This window comes from Anas platyrhynchos, chromosome 3 (genome assembly GCF_047663525.1).
Source record: "Anas platyrhynchos isolate ZD024472 breed Pekin duck chromosome 3, IASCAAS_PekinDuck_T2T, whole genome shotgun sequence".
NCBI lineage: Eukaryota > Metazoa > Chordata > Aves > Anseriformes > Anatidae > Anas > Anas platyrhynchos.
The window spans coordinates 114,956,285-114,975,829 of record NC_092589.1 but is presented as its reverse complement, the minus strand read 5'-3'; the positions used below and the strand labels follow the sequence as shown (position 1 = coordinate 114,975,829).

The following is a 19,545-nucleotide window of genomic DNA, read 5'->3' as shown; positions in this document are numbered from 1 at the left end:
TGCTTTATCTTTATGCAGTTTGGGACTTTAATTAGTACATTTCCATAATGGGTGCAACCTTTTTGAAAGTTTACAGCAGACCTGCATTAAAGAGTTGTGTTTCCCAGTTTCAGTGTAGACTTTGCTTGATTATGAAGCATATGGACTGCACCAAATGAAGTCTGTGGTATAGCACAAATCAGCATTTCTGGTTTCCTCTTCACATCTGGGACAACTTCCATAAGTACTGAGAGCAGATTCAGCATCTGAAAATCTGAGCTCACGTCCTACGGTGGTAAACTCTCTGTACAAGTCAAAAGTCATGGAGAAATGAACCTCTCCCACTTGATCCCCTTCTTCTGGTAGACCAACTGTCTGGTTGTTATAATTCTCCCAGCCATATCTCAGTACATGCAGTGTAGTTTGCCTCTAATCTTGCCCAGTGTGGTTGATCTGCCGTTTATCTCAGTGGGGTTGCAGTGTGCACAGCAATTGGCGTTAAGGAGCTCTGGAGCCATGAGTGTGTAAAGTGTAGGCAGATTATTTAGAAGTTGTAACATAAGCTTTTTTAAATGACTGTTTGGTTATTACTGATGCATCAGAGAGCAAAATATTCTTTTTTACTCCCCGAGAATTGCTTCTTGCAAAATGCTAACGTTTTCTTCCACATTTACCAATGAAGGTCTTGACAAAAAAAAAAAAAAAAAAAGAAAAAAAAAAGAAAAAATAATAACCTTTATTTTTGTGATCTATGTATTGGAATTATTGTAGCTTTTGAGTGCTTGTTTTTATAGTAATGTATACATGATTTTTCTAAACTTTATAGAAAAAGTTAACACAGCAACAACTTGCAGTTTGACTTCTTATCTCATACACTTTCACTAAGTCCTGGTGAAGAATTACGTTGACATGTGAAACCTATGTAAACCTGATTTCATTAATTCAAGCATGCACATGTATTAACTATGAACTCTGATTGGAATTAAGATTCCCTTTCATTTTTAAATGGCCTTTGATGGAAGTTACCTGATGAGCACATAAACATTTAAATAGACACAGAATTGCTTGAGTAGTTACTCTAATGTGTTTTCAGGTACCACAGGTAGACTGTGCTGGTTAATTAACAGAGTTCAAGGCTTTAATTGGTTCTTCTTTTCTTAAGCTAAAGCAATAAGCAAGCAAGCTTATTTAATTTTTAAATGAATATCCCTATACTAAGTTCACCGATGGTATTATGAAGGAACGTTGCCTATAAAACAATGGTCTGTTATATCATCTCCATTATGCAATGTGTCTTAACATAAATACTTTTGAGACTACAGTTGAATGTCTATTCTCTTCCTACCTTGTTGTTTATACCTTTTCCCCTGCTGCAATCATCTTTTTTCTTTGGCAGTTTCCTCCTCCCTTATTTTGTTCCTTCTTCCCTCTTCCACTTTGTACAATGTGTCTTCCTGTGCGTGTCTAATCAATTTTCCACTTTTGCACTAGACATGTCTTTCCTTTCAGACTCTGATTCTTCCTAATTTGTTCAACAGCAGACGTGGCAAACAAAAGGGAGAAAGAAGTGCTCAAAATCCTTGCTTTTTTTTTTTTTTTTTTTTTTCTCTGAGATCTCTTACAATGACAGGCTTATTCCTATGCTCCCCAAAAAAGGAACCTGTAGTTTCCCAATTTTCTGTCATCACAGGGACCAGATCTCAATATTTTTGTCTTTATCTTTAGAGTCAGCCTCTCACGGCACCAAGCAGAATTACTTCAACATATCGTATTACTGATTTTCCAAAGTTTGTTATTACTTATTTATAGTGATTTGTAATCTCTCTCCTTCTGGTATTTGAATTGCTGGAAGTTTTCTGGATGCTTTTATGCTCAGTACTGCAAAACTGATTCTCATTGCCACCACCTGACCATCAGGTCTGTAATAATTCATATATTTAGGAGGACACTTGCTTTATAGTATGAAAGCATCTCTGAAAATGAATATGCTATGTATTCCAGATGCATTCCTGCCAAGCAGCTGACAGAGATTTACTGTGTATTCTTGCAGTACTGAGGAGATGAGTCCAGATATTATCCAGTCCAAATATGTTCTTCTTTTGTGATTTTATAGGATCCTTGTCTGTTTTTAGATTTTGTAACAGCAAATTAGTTAGCTCTATATGTAGCGAGCACTTATATCTTGATCACGTTCTGCTCAGTTGGTTACTTAAAAAATGCAGGGTGGGAATTGGCTTGCTGACTGACACACTCCAGTTCAGCTGCCTGCAGAGTAGTTGTCTGTGTGAATTCCATCTGTAGGTTTGTAGGTTCCCATTCTGCATCAGCCTGAGGTGAACACCTTCCAAGCTCCTTTGATATTTATTGAATTTTAATTGATGATGCTCTCTCTGTTGTATATTTTTGGTATGTTTCTCTATGGGCAAATACTTCACAGACACACCTCTTCTGAATCTGGTTCTTCAGCACATGCACCCTAAATAAGGAATTGCCAAATCCAGTAGCTTCAAGCTCAGTTATTCAATACTGGGGATTTTCAGTCCTCAGTCACAGAAACACATATACAAATGGGTCTCTCATTCAACCAAAAGGCTCCCCAGTCTGCCCAGCAGCTGGCCTGGACCCCCTGGTCCCTCCAGCAGCCAACTTACAGACCCTCCGGTCTCTCTGATATCCAGCCCAAATGTATGACCACTTTGATATGTGGACAGGCTGGACATGACCAGCACACTGACTGTCAGCTCATTTACAACAGCCCTTTTTATTCCCATCTCCCTATACTCCTCTGTTCTTCCACATGTTCCTCCCTAAATTACCTTGACCCCTCCCTTTTCCTGCCTATGGTCCTTACCCTAAATATCCCATAAAGAGTCTTGGGTAATCCTGAGGTGCTCTTTCCCTGATGAACCTCCAGTCCCTGTAGGCAGGAACCCCCCTCACTCTGCAAAATGCTCTGGAGAGCTACCTCTGCTGGCTGTCACCCCTGGACCATGGGGCTGAGGGTCGTCTGGGCTATCCCTGTAAGACAGCAAGGAAAGGGCTTGTTTCTCTGATCAGGTTATTGAGGGTCTTCCAGTGTTCCTTAGTGTTTAGAATCATGGAATGCCTCATGTTGTAAGGGACCTACAAGGACTGTTGTGTCCACCTCCATGTTCCACACAGGACCACCCAAAACTAGACCCTCTGTCTGAGACCATTGTCCAAACATTTCTTGAACTCCATCAGGCTACGTACTGTGACCACTATCCTGTCCCAGTGCCTGACCACCTCTGGGTGCAGAACCTTTTCCTAACCCCCAGCCTGACACTCCCATGTCCAGGCAATAAGAATGATTGTCAGGTCTATGATGGGCACTGTGCGTGAATCTCTGAAGCTCTCCTCTGTAATTTGAACTAGGAAATCAGGAAAGAGAAATTATTATTTCTTTTATTTTTTCTGCACCTGAGAAATCAGTTATATTAGTTTTGTAGTGGTGAAGTTCATTGCTTCTCCTAACTATATTGTATCACATTCCATTAACTGGTCTTTCAGGGTCTGCTCATCATAGATTCCATGTGCTGGGGAGGTCTATTTGTACTTCTTTGGTTTTCTTGGAGATGTATTTTCTATTGCCTCTTTCCTTCCCTTCTCACTGTAGCAGGAAAAAAGTTGTTGTGCTAGGTAGATGAATAGACACAAACAACTCTTGAAGCAGATGAAAAATAAGTGTTACGGAATATAAGTGTATCGATGGGAAGCAACTGAGTTGGGGTATTACTGGGAAACAATAGTGCTGAATCAGGCTGGCAGGTAGCAACAAATAATACCTCTGGGCTGCAGAAAGGTATGTCCTATGTGAGATTTTCAGGTACATAAAAAAAAATGAAGTCTGGAGGGACCATCTCTGTTCCTGTCAAGTAGAAACAGAACAGGAAAATTTGATAGGGATTTCTAGAAAAGAAAAAAATGCATATTTCCCAGCAGCCTACCTCACTGCTTTTATACTTTTCCTAGGTTAGATTCATCAAATTTATTCAAGGTGGTAAATTCCACATGAGTTGGGGCAGCTTTGTTATGGTATAAACTCAATAGAAGTCCCAGTAAAGGAAACTATTTATTCTAGCTTAGTGCACTCCCAGCCACCCTGGTTTTACTTCCTTTCTGGCCAGTATAGCTTTTCAAGTCTGTGGAGGATGGGAGATTGCAGCAGCCTTCTGTCTCCACAGTCTACTCTCCTGGTGGTCTGGCCACCTGGAGAGCTCTGCATCAGGGTTTTTGAAGCAAGTCTGTGCTGTGCCTGGCCCGATACCTTTGCAAGCTTTTAAAACCCCAAGAAATGTAGCTTTATCTACTTCTGTAGCTGCCCAAGATTTTGAGGCTCTTCCAACGGAGGTCTCTGTACCATGAGTAGATGTTGTGTATTAGCACGTGCCAAGTCTATATATACGTGCGTGTGTTTACACATAGTATGCCATGATATTCCACTTATTGGGTTGGACATTTAGCCGTTTTGATGAGCCAGGAAATATCATTACAGAAACTTAAATAAATTAGAAATAAAAGCTAAAAGTAAACAATAAAAGAGCTGCAGCAATCTTTTCTTTCTCCATGCTACTATTTTAATACTTCTGTGAAAACACGCGTAAGCTGATCACCCCCTTGTAAAAATGTTTCCTTAGAACAGACAAACCTTTGAAATTGGATCATCTAAGAAAGCTTTACTTTACTGTATGACATGCATAATGGGTAGATGCTTCTATTGTCAGGACAGTCTTCCATATCGATTTACCATTTTGATGAACCGCTAATGTATTTTACTATATTTCCTCGTCAGTATTTACCTGTGGAGAAACTGCTCTTTTCTATTTTCAACAGAATTTGTGTATGGTTCGTAGGAAGACTTACTTATATTTCAAGCAAATGGAAAGTTCTTTTAAGGACTCTCTAACAAACAAACCATTAAAAAACAAAGCAAATGTGAAATGAAATTCATAAGTTATATTAAAATACCAACTTTAGTTTCAGTCACCAGAAGCAAGGGCACCAAATTTTGGTTTCCTTTTTTTCTTTTTTTTTTTTTTTTAGGATTTTCCTTTGGCTCTTAACGTACCTCATGTTCTGTAACTTGGCAAAAATCTGAGCTCCTGATTCTTCAGTCAATGTTTATTCTGCTATGGAAAAATACAATGAGAAATGTAGGGACAAAAACAGAAGAGTTTACTACTTTACTGCTTGTGAATTTGCAATTACCTCCATATTGCGTTATTTCCAGTAGCAGAAGGGGTTAAAAAAATCCTTTGTGTTTTGTATTTTAAGATAATATACATATATTATACTATGTATAGTATATACAATATACTATAAACATGTTAGAATATAGAGCTGATGGTAAGAAACATATCAAATGCTTTGCAAATGTAATTAGCAAGTATCAAACGCAAACCTTTTTAGCATCTAAAAAATCCATTTTCTTTAAAAAAAAAACAAAACACACAACACTAAGCAGCTGTGAGGAGGTGTACTGGTTTTTGCTTTTTGCTGAGAACACATCTAGATTTCAGCATCTAGATTTCTGTATGTGGGAAAGGAGTTGGCAGAAGTTACATGGGAAAACAGTGAAGGCAAACCGAGATACAAATAGCTTCTGAAGTCAGAAAGAGTGGAACAGACATAGAAAGAAAGTAAGTGCACCTGGAACTTGATTTTCAACTTGATTTTCTATGTAAACAAGTATTGTATTTTGTTATAACTCTTTTCTTTGTGTTCCAGTGCAGAATTTCAGCATCTCCTAACATCTCCTTTGCATCAGAATGGAGCAAAAAGATTTGGTGTCAGTCAATATTTAGTATCTTGATTGCATCTCTTCTACATTTCATGCCATGTTTGGAGCTGACAGTTACCTCTGAGAGAGAAATGCAGACAGGGAAGGTATCTCAGTGTAGAGTCAGTACTCTGCCTTAAAAATAGTTTTGTTCTTGTGCTTTATTGTTTTCAGAAAAAGAAAACCAGAAAAGCTTCCCTTTGCATGGTTGTTAATAAATCTATGAACAAAAGTAATTGATGTTCAAGATCATAATGCTAGCAAACAGGCATTTACCACTCTCTTACATATATATTTTTTGGTTTGTATTTTAAATTTGTAAAGAAAAATAAATGATTTAAAAATATTAAAGAAAAGTGAGAATGAACAACATATTATGATTGTAATGGCTGAATTCAGTTCTTGTATGCATGGTGTGATTAGAAAAAAACATTTTTTTCTAGCAATTTACATATGCATAACTCATAAAAATGAAATACTTATGCTTTATCATTTATGAGCAATTGTTTTAAATCTGTGACTTTTTTCATATTATTTTACATTCCAGTGTAATATCGTAATAAATATTTCTACTTTTATATGTATTTCCTATATAATATACAGGTATTTGCAGTTTATAAAATATTTAATAGGATCTGGTCTGCTGTTCTGTGCTTGTAGTCTTAGGAAGTGTCAGACATTATAATTCGTGTATGCGTGCACTCCTGCATAATGGAGAAGAAAATTACTGAGTTGTCCCTACTTTAGAGATGTTGTACAATACGTTATAAAACATGAGCATCTCTTTAAATTGCTGATAGTCTAAATAAGAGACAAATGATAGTGAACAAAGATAGAGTGTAATTTTCTCCACCTACAACTAGCGCAGAACAGTGGGGCACGCTTAGATGTTGCCTGAGTGTTTGTGCTGTGCTCTTAGAGATGTCAAGGTGAAATTGAATATCATTAAAATTTCAAAAGGTGTGTGAGGAATACTGGATATCATTTCATTACTAGATAAAGGAAAAAAATGCTACTGTGTACCTCTTTAAGTACTGTGATTCCATAGTAAAAAATAAGTTGTTTGTAAATAAAGTATTGTTTTATTTTACTGCAGGAGAAGGAATTCATCTGTAAGAAAATAATTGATATAACCAATCACCCATGAATATTTTAATCTTATAAATAAAATTAAACTATTTTAATAAGAAACTGCAATGTTACTTTTGGCCTGTAGCATTTCAGTTACAGTGAATATATTTTCCTGCATATGTTTTCTAATTTTAAAAGCTCATTTTTGGGTGGAAAGAGAGCAGGGCTTTTTAGAAATGCCCTGAGGCAATATTTGAAATCACCAAGTGGTCTTTCACTGCCATACTGAAGTAAGACTGGAATAGCTTTTTTATTTCGATATTCGTGGAATGATAAGGTATTTTCAGTGAGCCCTTGTTGGGCCCCATTGCAACCGCTTTGGAATTAACAGCTTTAAGTTTTAAAAATAATTTAGCCAAAAGTCCGATATGGAGCGACTGGAAATAGAGCAACCAGTCAGCCTTAAGAATGATTAATGACTTGTGTTTCATGACTGCCTTTGATTTCTGGAGACTTCCATTGTTGGAATAATTTTATTTCAAAAATATTGTGCCTGCTGAAGTCCACTTAGACACCAGATTTCAGCTGGTTTGTTCTGACTGAGAGATTCAGCTTTTAGGAAAGCTGTGATGTGCAGGTGTCCAAGCAGCTGCAGACCACAGCTCTGGTCTGCCTCCCAGCACTGGCAAGTTGCTCTGATCCTTTGTTCATAAGTAGCAGGACAACATTTAATGCTTACTCTGAAAATGCTTGAGTCAGTTTTTAATTCTGTTCATCACAACAAGGAAAAATGTGTCCTTCTTTTTTATGTTAGCAAAAGAACTGAGATAAGAGAAAGTGAAGGATTTGGGTGTTCTTGAATCCTCTGTCATTTACAAAAATGGCTGAGAAAGCAAAACCAGAGTTACTCACTTATAGCATCCTTCTTTAGTGAGTAGTATGGTTGATACATTAACACATTTTTTCAAGGCTTTGTTTAGCATTAATAAATAAATAAATAAATAAGGTGGTGGTGGGGAAATTCTCAAGGCATGGAGAATCATAGCTAGGAAGCTTAAATACCCCATATCCACTACATGGCACTGAAGTGAAAACGTAGGGGTTTGGAAGCGAAAAACAAATAGTAGCCAGCTAAAGCAAATAACATCTTTTTGTGCCTTATGTGATAAGGGAAAACTACATAGAATAAGAGCCCTTTTCCTTCTTCTAGATCACAGTTCAACTACCCAGATGACGGTATCTGCTTAGGGAGGAGCAGACAGCTCTCCAGACTCACTGACCTTGAATGGTTAGGAGGGAACTTTGGTTGCCATCTACGGTCATTTTGGACACTAAAAGACCTTCACTGGGTCATCAACTGCCTCTCTGAAGGGTAACAGCTACAAGTAATAAATCTGAAAGTCTAGATGGATGTCCTGAACATTTCAATTTAAGTGCCCTGGATCTGAACCTGAAGCACACCATCCACGCTGAAGATTAACAGTTTTGTAGGACTTCGGGGGCACTGTATGGGAAAAGCACAGGCTCTGGAGTGAGCCAGAAGGCTTTCTTCAGTACCTACAATCTTTACCAGAAAGCTGGTAATGGCAATGTCTACTACCCATCTCAGAGCAAAAGAGTATCCCAGCTCTAGCTGAGTGACTAGCAGTGAAGGCAGGTGTAGAGAGCAAGTTCTGTTATTTATTGGTGAAGATAGTCTTGCAAAAAGCCTATCATCCCAATCTCCCATGTTATGTTCTCTATTCCAATTGCTTTGCCTTTTGTTTGTGATGGTATATGAACACTATCATCTCTTCTTGACTTCGAGTCATTTAGTCTTGCAATACAGACTGTAAGAGCTTCTCATATATTAGTATGTAAAAAATGTTTACCCTCATTTCAAGTAGTTCTTTCCATATCTTGTCACTAACATGTAGATATGGGATAAAATACCTGGTAATAGTTTACCTATTAACATAGTTATTTGGTAATTTTGTAGGTGAAGGGGACTGCAAATACAGGCTGCTAGCGGAGCCCATACTACAGCTTTGCCTACTTCTTTTTTTTTTTTTTTTTTAATGCTTTCCTTAACGAACTGGATTTTCCTCCTTTCTCCTGCACTTTTCAGCTTTTTTTCGCTATGTATGTTCAAATACATTCTTGCATCTCTTTTGTCGCTACAATCAGATTACTCACTTTGATTTATATTCCTTGCAACACAGGCAGTGATCCATTTCCATATGGTATACAGGTGTATTAAGCTTGTTGTTCTTATTCAGATGTTTTTTATTTTGAGACCACCTACTTTGTTTCTATTTAACTCGTTTTCATAACCTTGCAATAAATTTAATTCTTTCAGGTTTTCCTTAGGAGATGCTCGCAGGCCGCTCCATGAGTCTGCAATATTGGTGGAAGATATCGTCCACACTCAGCTGATAAATCTGGTAAGAACATAACTGCTACAATAGTCTCTGCTCTAAAACTCCTTGCAAAAATATAAAAATTTAATGATCAAATGACTAAAACAGCTTGTTCTGGTTTTAGAAACAAATAAAGTACAGAAACTGGGGGTGTTGTTCTGTCCGTGATAATCTGAAGAAGCTACTTCTAGGCTTGCAGATAGAGAGGGCACACTTTGATTATGGTTATACACTGTATTTCTCTGATATCTGCAAACTCACCTAACATCGGGAATAAAGCTGATGTATTTTTATTCTGTAAAAAATACTTCTTCTTAAAAAGAAAAGCCTACAAAGTCATCTCAAGATTTCTTCGGTAATTTTTATGTCTTAGTATTTGTGTTAATGCATTATTATTTGCTTAATATTTATGTTTAAATATTTTTGCTATTGAATGTTTTGATTTCTGTCAAAAATAATTTGGTAGTAAATATTTTTCTTTATTGAAAGCCAATGAAAGTGTTGAATAAATAATCTAAAATTACTGAAAAAAAAAAAGGTGGAAAAAAATGAGGTAGTTTTGAACTTGTCTGTAATAGCAAATATAAAATCACCATGTTTTTTTATTTAGGATCAAAAGTATTTTCTGATAAATGAACGTTAGCATTTTACACTGTGGCACGAATCTGCTGCCTGACATTGTGTGCATAAAGGTGTGCTCCTTTGTGTCGCCTGCAGCTTGGGAAGTGTAACGATGTTGGGTTTCTTCTTATAGTGATTCTTCAAACGAAATTACCAATATGTATGATTAGGTATGCACGTTGTATGAAACTAATGTGTGCAAATAATGCTAATAGATATTGTACCTAGTATTTATATTTGATGATTCCTTGGGTCAGCTAGAGCGTTGAGCCACGAGTTCCTTGACGTTTTCTTTATAACGAGCTCCTTCAACAATCAGACAGGTTTTTTAAATTTCAAGGTAGGTTTGTTAACAACATTAACGAGATGTATAAACTTTTGTAAACTGAGAAAATTCAGAATGGGGCAGACCACAGACAGAGGCGATTATAAATAAACCTCTCCCTGCCCACTCTTTGCCTGCAGGCAGGTGCTTTCCTTCAGCTTTGCACTTAATCCAGCAGCCGTTCGGTGGCTTCCTGCGTAGCAGCAGACACTTCGGGGGCCCTTCCAGCTCTGTGTAGCTGCTTTGTGTTCACAGCTCCGCAGCCCAGCAGTGCGTATCCCTTTCCCTGCATCACCCAGCGGTGCTGTGGATCCTTTGCTTGTTATGCTCCTCTCTCTCTGCCTGATCCTGCCCCGAAAAGGGGAAGGAACAATCTCTCCCCCTCTCTCCAGGTTTCCCACTGGTTAAGCATGCTGCTCCAGGGCAGATATCTGGATTTTTTTATTCTAGCTATAATGACCAAATAATAAATTATGAAAACCGATGGCTGTGGCTTCGCTCTTCCTTTAGCAATAATGTGGTGAAGCATCTGGGCTTTTACCTTCCACCAAGGCTCAGCAGACCTTTACAGCCAAATGTGCATTTTGAGGAAATGCAACCTGCAGCCATGTGGTCTTCGTACTTAAATCAACGCCGGGCAGTTACTGCGGGAATGCCCATGACCCAGGGTTAACCCTGAGCGTGGCGTAGGAGCATGTAGGATTTCCTGACAGAAGGAAGAATGGGAACAGAGCGGCAGATAAACAGCTTTTCTAACCTTTCACCTCCGAGCCCAAGACAGCACTTTGTTTCTGAGGAAGTGAAAGTATCTTTAATAGCTCATTGTTTTGACCTCTGACATTCGCATGCCGGAACTCTTAAATCATGGGCTTTTTACATACTCTGGACTTCTGATAGGGATTTTTGCACATTTAGCATCCCTTATAACCGCACATCCTTGTCGAGCTGTCACGATGCATTTACACCGAATTTTCACTTTAGAGGTCCGTGTTGGTGTGGGTATATACAGCACTAGAAAAAAAAAAAACTAGTTTTGTAATTGAATCTGGCTGCAGATGAAAATTTATTGCTTACTGCCTAGTTTTTGCCATATTATTCATGTTAATGGACTACATAGTTATCATTATGTAATTTAATGACTTCTCAAAATTCATGTCCATTTTGTCATTCATAATACATGTATAAGGCTAAACTGTAGAAATTAGTTTTATGCCTGAAGTAAAGCTGGCACGTTGCACACATCTTTCATAGTAAACATTTGTAAGAAGAGAGCATACTTGTTGATTAAGTCCAGATTTGAGCTTCTGAATTCAAAAATAAGTTGCCAGCTTGATTACCTTTGATTGGTTGACTTTTGATATCTCTGAGGTTTATAGTTCTAGCTTCCTATTTTCAAATTTGATCTGAACCCTATTAAATCAGGGGCTGATCTGGACAGATTTATATGGTCACTATTTCAACCCATTATATACTTTATGAAGTTCGGCTGCTGTAGCAGATGACTGCACTAACAAGTCAAATTCTTGAAAAACAGACTTCTCTTAGTCTGCATCACATTTTATGATCAATCTTTTTCTGTTTTGAACAATATGTAATAGGTTGTATACATCTTCACGTAAGTTAAATTCTGCTAGAAGTATATAGCACTGCATGGAAGGAAACGAGCATCTCCAGAGGGTGATTCACATCATCCTAAAATTAGTTTCTGCATTAGATGAGATGAATCACCTCTTGAGGAATTTATTTTCTCGGCTGTCTAATAAAGGGATCCTTTAGCAGTTGTCTGGGGTTTGAATATCTTGGAGATAGGCATAAATGTTGAGAGATTAATTGCATCTAATTTGCGTCAGAATACTAAAATGAGTTTGAATTTCTTTACATATATTTAGTTATGCAAATAGCAAAACTTTGATTATATCAAACAATATAAAAACAAAAACCCAGTAGAATGATAAAGCTCTGTACCTATTTTGTTCAGGCATAATTTAACACAATGAAAGTTTTAGTAAGTTTTAGTTTGAACTCAAGTATTTGTTCAATAACTGATATGTATGGATGTCTTAATATTAACCCTTAAACTATTTATGTATGCTAAGACTAGAGGTTCCAAACAAGGTTGTAATGTCTTTTATGGAGAGATGCAAGTAGTAGATGTCTTTGTTGCAAAGCAAATTGTGCCTACAAAAAAGGGTTTGACGGGGAATTGAAAAAGATATTAATCAGCAGGGGACAAGTCCGTAAACAATTTACCATTCAAAGTGGAACAAGCTCTTTTAGTTGCACATTCTATTGTCTTTTTTTCATTTTGGTAAAGTTGGTTTAAAAAAAAAACGAAATTCTTAAGAATTCCTCTTTAACTATGTATTGTATGAAAGCTGGGCTGAATCAATGGAAAATGTAGTAACATTATACTGCTATTAAAAAATAGTTATCTCATCCCCTCTTGTTAGGGTCAGAGCTCCATGTTGGTGCTTCAGATGTCCTCTTTGAAGGCTGATGGACAATAAGATGATGATGTGCTACATAAATCAAAAGCTGCTAAGGAGTTATCTGCCTTGTGCTGGGAGCATACTATCTGGGTATTTATTATCAGTCAACTACCAGCAGTTAATTCTCTAGACATGATGACTATGGTAGTAGTACTAGAGAATCTGAATTTCAGTGCATTATGTTTTGTTTCTGACATATTGGATGGCTTCTGAGAAGACAGTAGATTTTTTTTTATCCCCAGTGGAAGACGTTTTAGCAGTAGCAATGAGTTCACTCAAGGGACATGAAAAATTACACATATACACACCAAAAATATAAATGTGCTTTTCAACTGGAGAACTCAGAAGTCCCAAGTACTGGTAAGTAACCTTATCTATCTATGAAAGACTGCCACAGCACATCGCAGCAGCCTTGGACTACATCCTTTAAGTGTTTTCTCCACTGGAATTCTTCGTAAACTGTGATAAGTCATCACTGAGACTGTCATGAATGACAGAATTCATGTTAATGGAGTTGTGGTTTACTCCCTGTCAGCTGAAGTGTGTCTGCTAGGAGAAGGACTCTGATCTCTTCAATTGATGTCAAATGATTTAAGTCAAACCTACTCAGTTGGCTTTTTTAGAATGCAATAATGTCAACTTAAAGGGACTTCACTTGCCCCAAATCATGTTGTACATTATATCTGTTTGTTGTTGGTGGTTTTTTTCTCCTATCATTTGCCCTTGTCTCCCTATGGAAGACTTTGATTTCACATAACTTATGCTGCTATCTAATCATTACTAATATTCCACTCCTGCTTCCTTTTGAATTTGATTTAGCTTTCATGTTATATATATTCATATAATGAGCACTGCATATAGGCATAGGTAACTTATTTTTTTCTGGTTTATTACTCTTGAAAATTAATTGCCTTTTACACAGGCAGTGTACTTAATTGAGAATCTGTCCTTTGGTCTGGACCAAAGCACAGAATACAAGTTAGCAGGTGGATAATCTATGCTGGGAGATTTAGATTTTTTAAGCCCATGGCATTATAGAACACCTACAGTGAGTTGCAAAGATTCAGCCATACATCAACTCCTTAGCAAGTCCATAATAAACTCAGAGTAAGTTGTTTTTTTTTTTTATAGTAGGGTCTTAAAGATTAAGTAGGTTACCACAACTGGAAAAAGGGAAGGTGAAAACGCAGAGCAAGTGTAAGGACGGGTTTCGTGATGTGAAACGTGAAGTGTTGTAACATGAGTGGTGTGAATTTTGTGTTCTCAAAGGGCCAAACATATTCTACACAAACACGATGTGCTGTCTTTGCTTCCCAGCTTGACTGCTGCCCCTCTTAACCATTTTTTTAAGAAAGGAGAAAGAGGGAAAACACCTTCACTTGCCTGTCCAGAGAAAAAGGCACTAGCAGTGTGAGAGAGAAGTAGGAAACAATGAGGATTTAAACAGAAACAAGGATAGGTATTTTGGGGTTCTTTATGTCATAATCCTACAACTTTTTTTAAACCTGAATTGCACTCATTATTCATTAGCAAACTGGATTGTAATCACGCAACTGTGCTGTTCTCAGATATAGTTTCAAGTTTTTTTACTGTGTTTTTGAGCTGTTACACTTGTAACCTTATATGTGTAATTGCAGAATTTCTGACATTCCTTTTTAAAAAGAAAGAATTGAAAACAGTGCATTCATTAACAGCAATTGCCCACTGATATAAACAAGCAGTGTGAAGCACTGTTCACTCTTGATCACAAAGTTATATGCAACTGTCACTTATGCCACCCCAGTAACGGGAAAAGTCCTTGTTTTATGAGTCTGTTTTAAAACAGTAATAAAGTTTCCTGTGCAGGACATTAATTAGAGGGGTTATCAAAATAAGACAAACTAATATAATTTGTGATTGTACAAAATAAAGGAAGTTGAGGGTACCATAGGGACCTAATGAATCACAGGATGGAAACAATCTTCTGGCTAACTAAACATTCAGACTTTGTACTAAGTCATAGGGTGTATATACAACTCAGCAAACCGGAACACGCTGTGTGTTTACATGAATGGGATAAAGGAGTTCACATAAACCATCTGGGAAAAATCCTTCCACCATTCATTCTTCTCCTACTGTAGAGTAAATTAAACAACATACATGCATTTGCAGCAAACACGTGGCACACCTGCCCTGGAAGAAATCAAATTGGAAAATAAGTTTGTAATACAAAAAATTCCCTGAGTGGCAGCACTGTGAATTTGTTAGCACTTCTCACATGTGATGGAAAAGAGAAGGGACTTTTCCTCTAGTAAGTAGTTTTTAATTGTTATGTGTGCATTTACTTTTAAACGTGGTTATCATTTACATTATGGTAGCGCATTGGTAGGAATATTTTTTCTTTTCTGTTGTAAATTGCATCTCTGACATTAATTGCTGTGGTTGCAATTCTCAAACTTGATTTTGGAAGTTTTGTATTGTTTGAGTGTTTTTTGAAAGATTTTTGCATGACTAAAAACAATGGCTCCTTTAAAGAAAAAAAAAAATTGTTCAATTTACATAGTAGAATAGGTTTTGTAGTTCTGAGTATGCATTTTTTCCATAAGACTAAAAAATTTGAAAAGTCTCAACCTGTTCTAGAGATCAAATGCTCTTACTGCTGTACCAAACAAGCTCAGTGGCAAAGTGTCTGTCATTTGGGGGTGAGGAATGCGCTGGTTTAGAAGGGCCCACCTTCAGGCATAAGATTGTTTTATCAATTTCTTATTTAAAAATATTTTTTTTTTTCTTTTTCTATGTCTCGATTGTAAGACTTGACTTTAGATTACTTGAGAAAATGGGCAGTATTTCATTTTTAATATTTTAGAATACTAGAAAATAGCTTTAACGGGGATATTTTACAGAAATTTTAAATTGTAAATGATGAACTCTTTTCTGACTTTTTATGAAAACTTGTCTTTTCTTCAATGAATGCATGAAAAACATCAAATGCATGAAAAGCAGTGTCCTGCGTTTTCTATTCTAACATTAGCTGTTGCTTGTTCACCTTATTCAGATGTATTTATTTTAAGGCACAGAATCTACCTCATTTAATAATTTTATTTTCTTTCCCCAGAGAAGAGTTGAGATGCTACTTTTAGGTATTTCCACATTCAACAAAGCCAAACAGTAGAGGGCAAATTTGGAGCTACTCCTCTAGGACGGTCACTACAAGTTAAGGAGGTTATTGAAAAAGAATAAATAAATAAATTAATGTAGCAAGAGCTGCTTAGTACCAGAGGCATAGCAAGCATGCTTTTGAGCAGAGGTCTTCTTTGTACCTCAGGAGCAAATACACCATTAGGAATAGTCTGGGAGTACCGGTTTGTGTTTTTGCACATTTTGTGCCCTTTTCTTAGAATGAGAGCACTTGATCAGATGTTTTCTTTCCCATAAATCTTTCTTCCCCATAGTTGACATAGTAGACACAGCAACCACTACCTGGTGATACAGAGATGCTGCTCAGCATCTGATTGGGATGGATCTCACTGAGTGGAGCCTAAGACTCAAATCATTTATCCAATGTTGTTCTTCTGGCTGTGTGAAGCTGTCAGAATTTTTTAAATGTTTTGCCTGCATTCACTTTCAGGAAAACCAAGCTGTGAAGTGATATAAATCATTATATATTTGTTTTTATCTGTATGTTCATATTGTGGTACAACATGTTCTTAGGGTAGTCTGAATCATCTTAGAATAACTCTTGTTATGACTATGATGTACTTTTTCTACAAAGCAGCCACATTATTTATTTGGTGCATATGATGCACCTGTTCTGGTCCTGAGTCTATGCTGTATAGTCTTCATGACTTATTTGTTTCAGAAGATAGCACGTGCATTGTAAATGAGGAAACAGATTTCAGGAAGGGAAAATATGGTTTCTTTTAAGCATTTTGATATTATTATTTTTCTGGTCCCAAAATACAGATAATGCCTCTACTTTTCACTTGGAGGCTGAGAAAATGTTACCATTTGTGAAAGACTAAGGTACCAATATTAAGAATCCTATAGAAAAATAAAAAAAAAAAAAAAAAGCAGAAGGAAATGAATAATTATGTTCACATAATTGTAGCCACATGTTCAATAATGAAGAGGAAAAAAGCAAACTGTTGACTAGATTGAATGGAAAAAACAATTTGATCAATGGTTACAGATTGTCTTGTAGTGCTTATAAAATAAAAAGAATGAAGGTAGTGCAGGCAGCCACTATCGTGGTGTTTCCTGATTTTCGCTGTCAGTCTTTGGGCCTTTGATACCAATCACATAGATTTATGTGTTGTTCATATATAGGCATCTATGTGTCTCTGTACACAGGTCTGCTTTTTACATCCTGAACACAACAGCTTCCTATTTAGGCTGTTTAGTAAGAGGAATTAAATATGTAAGACATTTCACTCATGGGTCTTCAGAATCAATTGCATTCCTAAATGTGTATGTACTCAATTACCTTGGCTTCTGGAGCTTTTATATATAATAACCTGATAAGCTGATCCCAGGCTGAGTTTCCAAAATGCAAATAGATCTTCTATTTAATTTTTATATGTGTTAGGAGTATGGTATAGATTGATAACTGTCAAAATCTTGGCTGAGCAAGTAAACAGTAGATTGTTATTACACAATATGATGTACTCTGTTAAATCAATGTTTTGTCAATGGTTTTGCTCTGATTTAACAGGCTTTTGCCAAGAGTATTTTTGACATAACCTAAAAAATGTCTCAAATCATTTAGCTGTTTCTGGATTGGAATGAAGGAGCAATCTTTCTGTCCGTGGAAAGATCCTAATTACATCCCAAGTTTCAGATGTCAAATAGAAAACTGATATTCAGGGTTTCTTTCTTCCTTTTACTTTGTATAGACGTATTTTATATATATATAACATACAATGAATATTGTATGAATGTGTAAAATCCATACAAAGACCCACCTCATCTCATAGTCCGATTCTGGCAACAGCTAGTCAGTGTGAAACTCTAAAAAGAAATCTAAAAAGAAAAGAATCTGAAATTTATCAGTGGTGTGAATACATGAGTATTTGATTAGGAAGATGGACCTTGGGTTAATTTTGAAAAGCATCTGTGTATCTTTAAAATCTGCTTCAGAGTCAAATAAGCAAAGAATTTTTACTACTATATTTATCATTCTGCTTGCTTTATTTCAAATAATTGTCCAAATATGTTAACTGTCGGTGATAGGGTGGTAAAATTCCTTCTGCTTTTCCTTGTTGATCCTGACTGAATTCATCTGAACAAACAAAGGCAAACAAATGTATGTATCTGTACCTGAGATAATCACAAGAAATTATCTTTTGTGTCAGGGGAGATAAATGAGCACTTTCAGGATGTGACGATGTGAGTTCAAGAAATGTTTGGACAGTGCTGTCAGACGCATGGTCTGATTTTTTTCGGTGGTCCTTTGGGGACCCAGGAGTTGGACTCGATGATTCTTATGGGTCCCTTCCAACTCGGCTTATGTTATTACTTTGTGATTCTATGATTCCTCTGCTAATGCAGTTATTTAACAGTCTGCCATCCATATAAAATCTGGATTTCTGGAATGAAGTGACTTTCATGACTTCCACCACAATTTTGACAGCACTGGCTGTATTGTTTGATTTTTTGTTCTTCATTGATTTTATCAAATAAAACTGAAAACTTAAAGTTGCAAATGGCACAAACTGATTTGTAGATATCTGTGGCAAAAGAAGAGTAATGTTAAATTCTGCATGGTCCCGAATGTAACTCATAGAACGTAAAGGTCATCTCAGAGAGTTTAACAGAGCAAATTCATTGTAGATTTTAAATCACCTTATCTGATTTCAAGCAAACCTGATAGGTTCAGAATAACTTTTTTTAGGAAGATTGGCTTGTTAACAGTGTTATGCAGTTACAAGGAAATGTGGTCACAGCTGGTTCTGGTTTCTTAGCTAATCCACCTGATTGGAAACAACAGGTTTTTGATATTTTTCCATTTCTTACACTGACACCTAGTGTTCAGAGTTCTTGAGTTTTCTAATACTGCACTTTGTTATTAATAGATAACAGCTAATACTGATATTCTACACCTTTGTCAAAATCCTCTGCTTCTGTTGATCTTAAAAAGAAAACAAGAACTGAAGGCAAAGGTGTTACCAAGAATCAGAAAATTTTTACTTTCGAATGACACCATTGGAAAATTAGCTACAAAAGCTATTTTTCTTCTTGAAGTGCTGCAGATTTGTTTTCTTAATATTTCAGAGCTTTTGTTTTGGCAAATACAACCCCTTTGTGTCTGTAAGTGTCACTGGCCAACAAAAACAGCGATAACAGCAGAAGCTGTTAGATCAGTATTTATTTAATTGTGGGGGATATCAAACGTGTTTTATTTCTGTGTTCTTTTATCTTCAAGCCACAAGTTCAACCTGATAGGAGTACTGATGGCAGCATAGTCCTTGAGTGGACAGAAAAGGAGTTATACACAAAAACCGGCACAAACAATCTTTTCTTATCTCAGACTTGCTGCAAATAAATGCAGAAATCACAGTATGGATTGTAACCCATTTCTGACAAAAATGACACCTGACAGAGGAAAATGTATGCTTTACCTCCCACACTTGTGATTTTACTATGTGTTAACTGAATATTTTTTGTCATATAAGGTGGAGTGTATGAATTTTGTGTAGCTGTATCTAAAAGTATAAAGGAATGTTTAAGTTTTATTGATGGGTTCCACAGAAAAGTGAAAAATATTCAGGTGGAGAAAATGCATTGTAAGCTTATCCTTGATCCTTGATTTTAATACTTTACCTTTTTCTTTTCATGACTTTCCCTGTAAGTGAACCAAAACCCCACCTTTCTGCACCAAGGAAT

General features: G+C 36.6%; 1 protein-coding gene across 2 annotated transcripts in view; it reads left to right on the top strand.

The window, feature by feature from the left end:
* Positions 1-19,545, top strand: part of SUPT3H (SPT3 homolog, SAGA and STAGA complex component) — a 278,696-nt gene that overhangs the window by 132,140 nt on the left and 127,011 nt on the right. For both annotated transcript variants that reach the window (XM_072036526.1, XM_038176225.2), the window contains exon 3: positions 9,189-9,273. In XM_072036526.1, the coding sequence (XP_071892627.1) occupies positions 9,189-9,273 (85 nt within the window). The remainder of the gene's footprint in view (positions 1-9,188; positions 9,274-19,545) is intronic.